Source organism: Falco rusticolus, chromosome 6, assembly GCF_015220075.1.
Source record: "Falco rusticolus isolate bFalRus1 chromosome 6, bFalRus1.pri, whole genome shotgun sequence".
Classification (NCBI taxonomy): Eukaryota; Metazoa; Chordata; class Aves; order Falconiformes; family Falconidae; genus Falco; species Falco rusticolus.
In genome coordinates this window covers 381,538-394,586 of record NC_051192.1, presented here as the reverse complement: position 1 = coordinate 394,586, position 13,049 = coordinate 381,538, and the positions used below count along the sequence as shown (strand labels likewise).

General features: G+C 46.9%; 1 protein-coding gene across 4 annotated transcripts in view; it reads right to left on the bottom strand.

The window, feature by feature from the left end:
* Window positions 1-9,811, bottom strand: part of ATL2 (atlastin GTPase 2) — a 38,454-nt gene extending 28,643 nt beyond the window's left edge. For 3 of the 4 annotated variants that reach the window (XM_037391251.1, XM_037391253.1, XM_037391252.1), the window contains exon 1: window positions 9,689-9,811. In XM_037391251.1, the coding sequence (XP_037247148.1) occupies window positions 9,689-9,749 (61 nt within the window). In that variant the 5' untranslated portion in view covers window positions 9,750-9,811. Of the gene's footprint in view, window positions 1-4,549; window positions 4,572-9,688 lie in introns of those variants that run through there. The other variant, XM_037391254.1, reaches the window with a different exon arrangement.
* Window positions 9,812-13,049: the final 3,238 nt, after the last annotated feature.

Sequence of the window (13,049 nt, the reverse complement as noted above, 5' to 3'; positions counted from 1 at the left end):
TCTACTCTTAAGTGCTTTAAATTGCTTCTCTGTTGAATGGTCCACATGCATGCAGGAGCAGACAGCTCTCCCCTGTGCCAAATACTGATAAGCTGGCATTTTGCATTCTCCATTTAAAGGGACAGAAAAGATAAGAGGGAGACTTCATTATAATGAAGATGTGCAGCAAAAAGTTAACCCTTAAATTCAGCTATTTTCAGCAAATGCATACAAGTAAGAGAATACCAACAAGCAGAGACTAAGGCAGAAACAGAACCCTGACACAACCTAGTAAGTAACCCCCAAAAAATAGTTATTTATGTATATAAAAGGAATGTCTTTCTGAAAGCACATTGTGAACTTAGTAAGAAAGATGTTTCTCCATAGCTACAAGGAAAAACTTGAAGGGTAGGGATAGTGACAAAGCATGCTTCTCACCCTTCTTCCACTCTGCCTAAAAACCACAGCTATTATTAGCACACTCACTGAAGGACCTAACAGGATCTCTACCCACAGTATGGTTTACCAGTACTTTCCAGCCCCCTCAGAAAACACTGCTTTAGGAATACTAAGAGTAAGACAGATGAGAGCACTGAAAGGCCTCTTCCTTGCCTTCTCTCCCCTTTCTTACCCATCCCTCAGGTTCTTGAGGATGGAAATGAGAACACTGGATCTGACAATGCCCTAGTTCACCACGGACTCTGGAAACGGCAAGTGAAAGCTCCTTGTGAACACTGCAGGCTATCTGCATCCTTGCATGCCACACGGATTTAAACTAGGCAGACTTCTGCTTGTACTTCAGAGTGATTTTGTTTAAGGTTGTTGCTCACCCAAGAAGATTCAGTCAGTATTTTCTCATTGGTTTCAGCCATAACTACATTTTACATACCTTATATGTATTCCTTGCATCAGCAGCTGATAATTTAAACAACTATCACCTAACTTAAACCAAGATTTTGAATGAGAAGGAAAGGGAGAAAATAATAAGGCAAGAGATGCCAACTCCAATTACCCCATGTTTGATCTTCAGATTACCAACCAGCGTAGGTTTAGTCACCCAGCTGCATCTGTTACCACAGCCACAGAGGAGCGCAGCAGCAAGCAAAGTGCTCACTTTTGCTGTACAGGGAGGCACAAAGCACTGGTTTTCAGACTCATTTCCAGGATAAACAAGCTGTCAGTCAGAACACCAACAGGTTTACGGAAACAGTGCAAGCTGAGAAGGCTTCAATTTTTGCTTTTTGATCAAACCATGCTTCTAACAACTTCAAGCTTCTAAGCAAAAGTGATCTTAGCCCAACCTCCAGTTTACACTTAGCTTCCCATCTCCATTTAAGTTCCTGCAGCTAAGAGCCTCCCATCCAGCTTTTCCAGCACTGAACTCCATAATTCTGTTTTAGTAAGAAGTTCTATATTTCATTTCAAAGAATAAAGAGCAGTACAGGAAGAGACTGGTTTTACTTTAAGAAACTGTCTTCTCTAGATTATGTAGCTAACAAAACTGATAGAGTAACTACCTCCAGAAACCTTCATGTAGTATTTCATTTCCTCCTTCCTCTCACTTCTCAACCTTTCTTAACCTGATAGCATCACTAACACACCCACCAGATGAAAGGGAAGTGTGAGCAGGTGAAAACACAATGCCCAGATCAACAACTCGAACTGAAACAGAAAAAAAGCCCCACACAAGTCAATTTAGGGAGAACTGAAACCACAAGTCACATTATGTGTGTGTTCACTTCATCTCCACTGGAGGAAGAGACTTCTTGCACAGAGCCATGACAAAAGCAGTTCTCAGTCCCAGCTGCCAAGCACAGAGAGAAAGAGGCCCCGGCTGCCGCATCACTTTTTCTGCAATTAATTCCTAACAATTGATACAGCACCTAACCATGCCCATACACTTCAGAGCCCCATGCCTACTCTCCACAACTCCCAAGTCTCTGGCCAGACATCACTGCTGTTGCTGCACAGAAGTCCCTTTTTAAGACAACTCAAAGTATACTTATTCTGCCAACAGGACAGCACCAGTAACTGCCACCTCCTCTCTCCCCTGTTGCTTCTTCAGGCCTTCTTGAGTAGCACAGCTGAGTCTTAACCACCCACTCATAGAAGGGCTCTCCCACTCCTTCCTATTTCCAGCACCACGCAGTCCTACACTGCCTTTCCTGCTAATTTTGCCACACATCCAATGCTGCTGAGAGTCAAATCAGCTAAACAAACCCAGCCAGCAGAAAAAGCAATCCAATATGAAGTTTTCTACAAACTATCCTAATGAGCACTAGAACTGAAGGCAAAAAGCAGAGCTACACAGCTTCATCTGCAGGGCACAAGGTCGGTTCAGCTGTACCATTGAACAGTACAGGATTGCTGCCCTCTGTGTTGGCACCACCATCCTAGGTCCTGACAACTTATCTTGAACAAACACAGGGTGATGTGCTGTGCACTCCACAGCCTCTAAAACAGCTGAAACAGCACAATTGAGGGGAAGGCACAAGCTGCTCGACTAGTCACTGGTGCCAAAAGAAAAGTTTAGCTTTGTGACTACAACCTAGTTAAACTGGAAAACTTCTCCAGACTCTCAGAACTCACAAGTACAGTTAAGCATGTTCATGTGGAGACTGACTTAGCGATATGCGATAACACTGCAAAGATGGGTAGACAACTGGGCTGTAACTGGATCAGATTAAGTGTTGCCAAGGATTTGTCTAGATCTGAAACAGTTCAGATTTAGGCTAGGCTAGCAAACACATTTGTTACCCTTCACTTAACAACAGTTTCCTTCCTTTGCAAATGGAGGTTAACACCAGTTTCAGTTTTTCCAGTAACACAGGCCAGAACATGTAACTGGTGGGAAGACCTTGAGCCTAGCATAGTCCTTCCTGCACTACAGGAGCATTCCCTTGCCACAAGGACGCTGTAAAACACTTAGACTTTAGTAGCTCAGCTCCACACAACAAGCACCTTTGTATCAGTTCAAAGGGCTCAAGACTTACCTAAACTTCCTCGACATCATTTATGACACTTGTTACCACAGAAACCTCAGCCACTGCTAGCAAAACAAGTCTTAACAATAGAAGCATTTTTTGTTTCTTAAACAGCATTTTGCCCCGAGACAGAAAGTGTTGTTGTTATATGTACACTTACAGCTGCTGGCCAGTCAAGCCTAGTGGAGAGTATATAGCATGGAGGGGAAAAAGAAGAAAGTAACCCCATAGGTAAGGCAAGCCACATCATCCTCCTGAAAGGAAGACACACAGGAGAGCTAATTATTACTGCTCTTCACATCAAGTTCTCATACTAGTCTGAATACATCTAGCCAATCTTAACTGCTTTTCTACAGGACAGCACACCGTATCGTATATTGGGACTACAAGTGGTTTAATATCCATCTTACAGTCTTTGGACAGTTTAAGACACCCTACCAACTGTTAGCTTAGTCTCTGTAGGTCATATTTATTATCCTCCTTCTGTGGATCCATGAAATCTTTCCTTCCAGCATACAGAGGACAAACACTGTGGAGAGAAGTCTAGGTTTAGAAGACTAACCCAAACAGAGAGAGATAGCAACATGCTGCTCGTTAAAAGCTCACAAAAGCTTAACCTAGTCAGTTCTAAGGCACTACAGAAATAAGTCAACAACACAGAGCACAGAACAGCTCGGTTTGTTATTTGATTAACGAAACAGTGATATGCCTGTAACTCAAAGTACTTAGACCAAGACTCTAAGAATAACATTCAGTCTATCATGAGCCAACTTCCAACCTCTTTAAAAGCACCAGTGTGCATTTTAAGGATCTTCTCAAGCAAGCAGGATTCCTAGTAGCATCTGAAGGTTCTGCAAATATTTAATCACATACACTATTTAGATGTTCAGAGTAGATTAGCATGTTCATTTCTACATTAGAAAATGCAACTTTTGCTTTTAAGCTTAATTTTTTCAATGTTCCTACCACCATTATTTTATTTTGAAATATTTTTGTCTTTTAAATCTCAGAGTACAGTATGTGGCAAGTTTTTAGTAGGTACTTATTTCTACAGTACTATTAGCTCTAGAAAATACCCCGGTTCTGTGCCCCACCCTCCAAAAGCATTACTTACTGCACTTTTCCAAACAATTTCTGTACCAAGAAGTCTGGCACGCTAGCATTTAGGAAGATTTCCTTTTAAGTATTTTGTACTGCATTCCCTCCCTTATCCCCATGACAAGCTCAAGACTGTTGCTTGGAAGATAACTGCCTTGAGGGCAGCCTTAACGCCATGTTTAGAATCACACTGCTGTCATTAACAATTCCTTAGTATTACTTCAGAATTACTAAGTATTTAAGAAATTATTTCTATTAAAAGCAAGATGACTTCTTGTTTTAAGGAAGTGACTTGGTTATATCAAGAACCTTAACCTAATTTTCTACAGCAGTCATTTTTGCTACTATTCTATGTCTAAGCACTACATTAAAGCAAGCCAAGCTTCTGCCTCCATGTCTAGCAGTTCATGTACTTCAAGTTGCTCTTTCTCCCCTGAAATCAGTACTGTGATGATTTCCGTATCAGGCAGAGGATTGACAGATGGTACCTTTCATTTCCCAATTGTTTATGGTTCCCCGAGCAGGTCACACAGACCAAGATAAATGAACAGCCTCCAAGTAAAAGCCAGAAGATCCTTTATTACATGTACCTGAGGAGCTGAAAATGCAGAAGGGGTTGAGTGAGAAGCAGGATAAAGACGTAACATGCAAGACAGTAGTATCATAGGACTGGGTTTACAGAGACAGTTAAAATAACTACACTTGTTCTTCCACTCAGCAGTACCATCCTGTTTGAGAAGATAAGAGGCATGAACAACTTTTCCAAGTGCATACAATGTATAAGTAGTAGTCCTAACACGTCAGTACAAGCAGTTGACAAGTTCTCCAACAGATTTCTATAATTTTCAATCCAAGTTAAAAAAAAAAAAAGCCTTGCTGTCCTGGAATCATTATACAACACATATTTGAAGTGTCTTTTAAGCAATGTTATTGAGACAAATCAGAACTTGTAAATTCAACATGACTAAGGTGATGGTGGAAGGAAAAAAAAAAGAAAAAAGTATTAAGATTTTACACTAACTACAGACTGGAACCTGATTCTGATCTCACCCAAAGAACAACTCCACAAGAAATTAAAGTTCTACTCTCACATATCAATTTACTGGAAATTACATTCAACACCGTACAATTCATCTGTACAACATTTTATTAGTTCAAGTCTTAAACTCCACTGCCTTCCAGGTTTTGGCTTCTATTCCAGTCTTTTAAGAGAAACCTGCCAAGACTTGCAATAGCACACAAACCCCACCTTGCCATGCAGAAATCACTGGTATGTAGGGCTGAAAACGCAACCAGTCATTTGCTCACTGTCTGCACTGAAAATAAGTCTGGAAATACATCTAGAACAAGAAAAAAGTATTAGATGAGACATCTCCCCTGCTAGCAAAAGCATATCAGAATATCCCTCATACCATACACAAGTCATAGATAGAGGCCTAGTAACTGAGCTGTAAGCCAAGTTCTTTCCCAAAAGGCACTTTGTGCAGTCTTCCAGCTTTGACAGTTTTCTTATCTATTCCTCCAGAATACAGAAGAGTGGGGTGATTCTTTTAAAGTAAGTTGGTCTTTCATAAACCATTTCTGCAGTGGCCCAAATAGGAAATCAAATATCATGTCAAAGAGAAGTCTATTAGCCCTACTCATGAGTTTGTCAAGCTGGCATCAACCAGGAATACCAACATCCAGCTTACCTGCATTCACTCGGGTAACTTCTGCCTTGGATGCTATATAGCTCAGTAAAGCCATCTTTGCTGTCAAACATCCAAGTTTTTCCAGCCTTAAGGAGGAGCCAGCTACTAACCATTATAAAATTAGCACAACTATTTATTTAATTTGGTTAACAGGAAAGGGAGAAGAGACTTACTTAGCTTCACAAATACTGAGCACAAACATCTACTATTCTCACGCTAGAACGAGATACAAGCTAGTTTTGTTCTTCAAGGAGTAATGTCTCCATGGAGCAGCTGGAATTCTCAGTGACACACTCCAGGCAAACTAACTAGATAGCTGTAGGATATGTAACTGCATGAACAACCTGCTATGGAGGTAATTCATTAAGTGAATTTACCAGTTATGGCACTGTAATGGAGTATGTACACTCCCTCCCAAACGCAGAGGGGGAAGAGTAAGCTCCTTGCTTTGCTGCAGAGTGAGAACTCCAGTTAAACACCAACAAGTAGTTACTTGCCTATCATGTAATTAATATCCTAGATCCTCTCCCAGTAACTCATTTGTACAGCTACGGAAATACAATGGGTGTTACCTTCAAGTCTTAAGAAATACATTCAGTCAAATAAGAACTAACAGTGCAGGAAGAAAGACAGATCTTCAAGTCCCTCAGATCTCACTTCAGGTTTCATAAGCGGGCAGAAGATCAACTTCCAAATTTAAATGCCTTCTGAGTTCCTCCAACTTTTACATCAAATGTGTTTCGAAAAGCATGCTTAGCAAACACATAAAACCTTGCTTTCCTGGAAATTAATACTACACAATATATTAATTTATTTCAAAAATAAACAGAAGTTAAAGGTCAGACAAGTTAGCTACCAATGCTCTCAGAACACTAGTCCCTATTGTGTATTAATTTGCTGCTAGAAACAATTTTATTATAATCCTTGTCCTAATAGACATCACTCGCTTCATATCAGTTATTTCCTGGCAGCTAGCTGAAACAGGACACATCAATCTGAGCGATGTTTTCACACACATTTCAAACTTGCTCACCTGTTTGTTCTGGTTTCTAGACACAAACCCCAATCCCACAAATGTATTTGTGTAATTCAACTCCCTACACAGCACTATGACCTCAAAATCAGCTACAGGATGAAATAATAGTCAAGAACAACCTTCCAAAAAACAAAGAAAGCTATGTCCATCTTTCCTTCAGGACATCTCAAGAAGGCTTTCAGTTTGCTGAAAACATTATGAGAAAGAGACCCAGTCACTCTCCAGTAAGCATAAAGTCTTCAGAACCAATGTACATAAGTACTTCTGAAAAATTCCAGTTGTTTACAAGTGTCAAATAAAGGCCTGCCCATGCAGAAGCTTTATGCCTTGTTCACCATAAACAGTTGAGATGAAAGACAAAAGCCTTAAAACACTAATGATTGGTATAATAAGTTTGAGAAGTTAATGCAGGACTTGGCAAAAAGTTGGAAAAATGCACTCAAACTGGCAGCCTGCAGGTGACATCATAGGCACAGCGTGCAGCAACAGTAAAAACAAGGAAACAATTCAGTTTGATTTTTAAAATTTAAAACTTCCCATTCAAAGACAGTCACGCCAGGACTATTGAAAGTCATCCCCAGGACAGGTCCTGCACATGACCGCAGTGCAGTAAGACAAAAACAACTTTTCTATGTAAGGTAAAGTTTAAGTGAAACTTGGAAGTTTTCCTTATGAATGTCCTTGGAACAATTAGAAACTTTTACAGGCTGTAGCAAGACGTAAAACAGTCTACTAACAACAAGCACCAAGTTAAAACTAGTTTTATCACAGTGCTGAAGTGATCCAGCTTGCACTGGAGACTAAAGACACTGCACTTAACTATGAAAACAAAAACAACACAGAATTTAATTTAACCTGCATTTCTGTCTGCTCATTACATCTGTTTTTGCAGTTGAGCAAAACTCAAAAGTCAGAGAGGATGCATTACTGCCATCAAGAGATAAGCCCTCTTTATTAGGTTGGAGGAAAATCCCCAGCCCTCCATACCTCCAATGGACCCACTCTTATCCAGTCTGGCCAGCTTGAGATAGCACCCCTACTCTTCTTATTAGGACAAGAAGAAAAAAACAATCCCTCATCTATCAGAGTATCTTGCTCCAGTTAGTGGTACATTATTAGTATATTCAGTAAGCAAACAATAATCACCAATATGTAACCAAAACACAGGGACTGCAGTTGGCAGAAGGTACCTTGGAAAGTATCAGCGCTCCTGCAAGACCTGGCTCAAGCACTTGCTGTCCATCTGACACAAACAAGAGCTGCTTGGCTTCCTTAACCAGGGGAGGCTGTGGTGTTCAAAGGAATGCTTTTATGATAGTTCAAGTAAAACTGTTCCGTGCTAGAATGATTTCAGAAATATCTTGCAGTTGCAGGCAGGTGAACATAGAAAGGAAAAAGAATACAGCCTTTCTCAACCCCACTCCCTGTTTTCAAAAGCATTCTAGCTGAAACACTGCAGAGCTACTGCTATTATTTCAGGAGGAACTGTAACACCATTAGTGACTTTAGGGTAAGCACAAACGTAACAGCTGTTAAGCAACATAGCAATAGTACAGGAGGAGTTTTAGGACTCTTCCATAACATTTCTCTTCTTTTAACTATTCCAATTCACCACACTGCTTTATTTCAATGTAGAGAAAGCTTCTCTGCAAGCAGGCACAGGGTCTGCATGTGTGGCTGCCTATCAATTACATTGTGTCATGCCTAAAGTAGCAATTTAACAGTGACGTGTGCATGTTTCCACCAGTAATGATAACACAGCTACCTTAAAGGCCATTTATTACAGGTGTCCTGGCACTTTTATGACCCTGAGAGAGTTATGCAATAACCTAACATCATAAGAGAAACATCACAGAAAATTTGAGGGGGACAACGACAGGAGAACAGGGAGAGAAAACAGTACTCAAGTAGTACCACAGCCTCAGTCGCAATCTCTGGACAATTTTAAGTCATTAAAATCGCAATGCTGCGACACACACACATTGCCACAGGCTCAGAAGCATTCACTGCCTCTTCCTCCCATTCAAAAGCAGCGAGAAGAGCGGCCACCCTGCACCTGCCAGCTCACCGCGCAGTTACACTCCCCAGCCCTAGCTGGCTTGCAAGTGAACCCACTGACACCAAGGGCGGCACAGGGCACTGCTGGGCCGTACGGAACCGCGCCCAGCCGGCCGCCCCGCTCCCGAGCCCCGCTCAGGCGCTCCGGCACCGGCGCCTCAGGCGGGGCGCCCGGCCGCCCCCGGCGCGGCACGGAGCGGGTTAACGAGCTCCCGGGTTTTAAGCTGTTCCCGAGAAATAACCGTATTAAAACCCCCACACACTGCGCAGACTCCAGCACACCCGAGGCCGAACCCCGAGTCGGAAGCGCGTCCCGTCGCCACCGGGGAATACGCTGCAAGCGAGACCGGCGGTGCCAGCAGCGCACCGGCTCCCTGCGGGGGACGGGCCACCGCGGGCCGGCCACCGCCTCCCCCGAGCTGCTCGGCGCGGCCCACTCCGCAGCGGGACGCGGCCCCGCGGCTGCCGGCGCCCCCAGGCCGCCGAGCTCCGGCCCGCGTCCCCCGCGGCGTGCCCACGGCCGGTAAGGTCACCGGCGCCGGGCCGCGCTCACGGCCGCCCCCGCTCCCCCACAGACCGCCGCCCGCGCGGCCCCCGCGGGAAGCGAGCGGGATGACCCCGCTGAGGAGCCAGCGACGGGGCCGCCGCGCCGGTTGCCCCCCGCATCGCCCCTGAGAGGGCAGGCGGCGGGGCTGCCGGCCGCCCCCGCCATTTTGAGGAGGGGGGAGACACCGGGGCCTCCCCCGGCACCGCTTGCCGGCAGGTCCCGCCGCCCGGCCGCGCGCCTCCGCCGGGCGGTCCCGCCACCGGCCCGCGGCCGCCAGCCCCGGGGGACGCGTTACCTGCCGGGTCAGGCCGCCGGCGGGCCGGCCCCGCGCGCCGCGCCGCGTCCCTCTCCGCCATCTTGTCCAGGTTTAAAATTAACTCGCCGTGACGTCAGAGCTCCGCCGCCAGACCTTTATCGCCCGTGGCGGCGCGCGGGCAGGGCGGGTCCTAGTGCCCCCGGCTGCCCGCCCGCCCAGGGGCGGTGCCGCGCATGCGCAGCCGCGACACGCCTCCCGGCGCCGGCCCGCCCCCGGCCTCGGCCCTGCCCGCCCGCGGCGGTGCCGTGCCGCAGGCCCGGGGGGACCCCCGCCTCCGCCCGCACCCCCCGCCGGCCCAGCGGCCTCCGCCAGGGCCCCGGCGCGCTGGGAGTGAGGGGTCCGCAGGGCCTCGGGGAGCAGCGGGGCGCTTGGGGCGGGGGGACAGAGGCGGCGCGGCGGGCAACCTCAGGGTGGAGCGTCCCTCGGGCTCCTCGCTCGTCAGCAGCCCGGCTTGCACAGGCCGGCGAGGCGGCCGCCAGCTGCCACCGGGCCCGGCCCCGCAGGCCGTCCGCTGGGGTCCGCCGCTCCCTGCACGGGCCCGTCGGGCCTAGGGGCAGCCGGGGACCCGCGTCCCCCGCGGTGAGGGCGGCCCCTGCCTGCTGCGGCGCTCGGGCGGGAAACGGGCCAGAGGGCGGCTCCGAACCGGGACCGGCGGCGCGGGTTCCCCAGGGAGCATGCATTCCTGCCGTTCCCAGCTCTTGTCAGAGTTTTGTGCCTCTAAACCCAAACGGAGCTTACCACCGCCGTTCAGAAGGCCGTTAGAGCTCGCTGCACGTGGCTGTTGGGCCTGCGAGGTTTCCTGTTGCTGAAGGTCATGTAAACCTTCATAATCGAATTGGTCAGTGTGACTGCGTCACTTCTTACAACAAACACATTTGTCTGGTAAATAAGCATGTGAAGTGGGCAACAGCTTTGCAAAAACCCATCTCGCTGTGGCAATTCTGTAGAAACCATTTTTCTCAGTGTCCTGATGACTTCCTTGGGTTTTGAGATGCAGCTTCTGATCGACAGCAATTTGAAAAACAAGCACAGTTTGGTTCTACGTAAACGGAGGTGGAGGAAACCTCATAAGAAATGTTCAAAGCAAAAACCAACAGTCTGTCATGGCACCTGAAAGTGCTTTGCAAACCTTCTCCAAACCCCACTTTCAGTCCCTTACTGCTGAGATAGCAACATAAGGGTCTTCCTAGCATTAGGGCCCACTACACTTGGTGCTGTGCTTACAGCGGCCGTCCTTGCCTCAGAGTTTAACGTCTAAAACACATTAAAAGGACATTAAAATGTCTAGAAGATGCTGTAGTCACAGCAAGCGTGAACTGCAGAAGGGTACAATGATCAAACTAGTATCATTATTCAGTTCTAGTTGTGCCGCTTGCAATAATAAAATACATGATGATGTAAAACTGTCAAGAACTTTATTATTCCAAGTTTACATCAGCACAAACAGAAGCAGAATTCAACTCCTTTGTATAGGAGTGTCGTTATGAATCCTGGGGAAAAACAAAAGTTGCCATTGACCTTTTGCAGTTTAATACCCTCTACTTATTTGAGAAAAATGAGCGTGCCACTGCCTGTCTTTCAAACCTCATCCCAAACTGATATTAAGACCTTTCTTGACATCAGAAAGAAGGCAGAGCACATGCTGCATGCAGAGGTAGTTCAGAGATACACAGGAAATCAGGAAAAGGGAAATGCCTTCAACTAAAACACACTGAAAGCTCAAAACACTGTTAACTGACAGGCTTAAGCTTCAGCAGCTCAATATGAAAAAAATGGGGGAAAAAAACCCCACAATTCTGAAGACGTTTCCCAGTTCTGTTGTTAGTAAACAACTTTGTTTCTAACCAAGTCTGGAACAGTTTATGTGGACAAGAGTTCAAAATGGTGCATATACAGACAGATTCCTGCTCCATGCAACCGGATTTGCTGCTGCTATAACATGGGAAAAGAAGTCAGAGGTCAGAATGCTCAACCTGAATTCTGTCCTTTTATGCTTGCAGGAAGAAAGGAGAAGTTTCCCAAGCTGAGGATTTTGCTATCAACATGTCATCTTCTGTCTGCAAAGGTCCCCATCTCCACCACACTCACAGCTGTGCGCCGCTTTCCTCTGAGAAAAGTTATGCAAGGAGTTAGCACTGAAACTGCTTAAGCCAGCCATGGATTTGGCCTGAAAGGAGCTGGGGAGCAACTGCACAAACCACTGTGGTGGTAAGGGACCACTGGAGCAGGAGGACATGTCTGGTGCGCAAGTGCAGGTTGGGCCAGTAGTCCCCTTGGCCAGCAAAGGCACACTTTTGCACTACGGACAGCATCTTCTGGATTTGGCCATGCTGGTTTAAAAAAACAACCAAAAAAAAACCAAACCACAAAAAAAGTGCAGTTCCAAGCTTGTCCCAAACCCAATTTGGGCCATTGAACACAACCAGTGTCATCAGGGCGGTGAGCCAGCCATGCCCAAGGCAGGGGCTGCTCAGCCACTCCGCTGGGAGAGCTGTCCCCGCCAGCAGCAGGAAGGGAAACGGATCCACCACAACATCTCCTGGCCTTCAGAGAGCATGGCACAGCAGGGAACAGGACAGTTCCTGACCCATGCAGGCAGAGGCACCCGGTGGACACCAGAAAAGGCCAGACCAGACTCAGGTTCTTTATGCCTCTCTGTATAAAACACTTCTTTATCCCTGTCAGCTAACCTGTCAGCGCAGTGTTGCTGTGTTGTTTAAGGTGACCTCTATGGTGACAAATCCATAAGCCAAACACCCATCTGAAGCACACTGAACACCACTCCTGGGCTGGGGGACAGAGCAATCTCTCGTCCTGAAAGGCTGGGGGTCCTGGGATGAGCTGGAGAGGTCTCTGTTGGTGGTACCACATTTACTAACATCTTCCCTCATCTGCTTCAGGCTGTAGAGTGAAAACTAGTGACAAGGTCAGTCTTGATCTTCCCTCCAGCCTACACAGGGCTGCAGGAAGCTGGGAGCTGAGGACAGAGAGCCAGGAGATAAGGGAGGCTCTTCTGGCAGCCCCCACCCTCCGCAGCAAAAAGGCACCTCCGACCCCTTGGCTGCAGCCCCTAGGACCACCCGGGGCTTCCCAGGGGCGAAGGCTGGGGAGGCAGGGAGGGCTCAGCCCTGCAGCAGTGAGCTGGCGCTAGCGCTGGGATCAGCCAGGGCAGGCAGCAGCCAGCTGCCCTCTCACCAGACGTCACCAAGGGAGCTGTGTTGCTCAGGCAAGCTTCAGATTTCCAAACAGTCTCCCACTAGGAAACTTGCCTGGATCTCAGGCTTGCTCCCAGAGGCAAGCATATGCTCTCCCAGAGTTTGGAAAAGCCCTGCAAGGCACC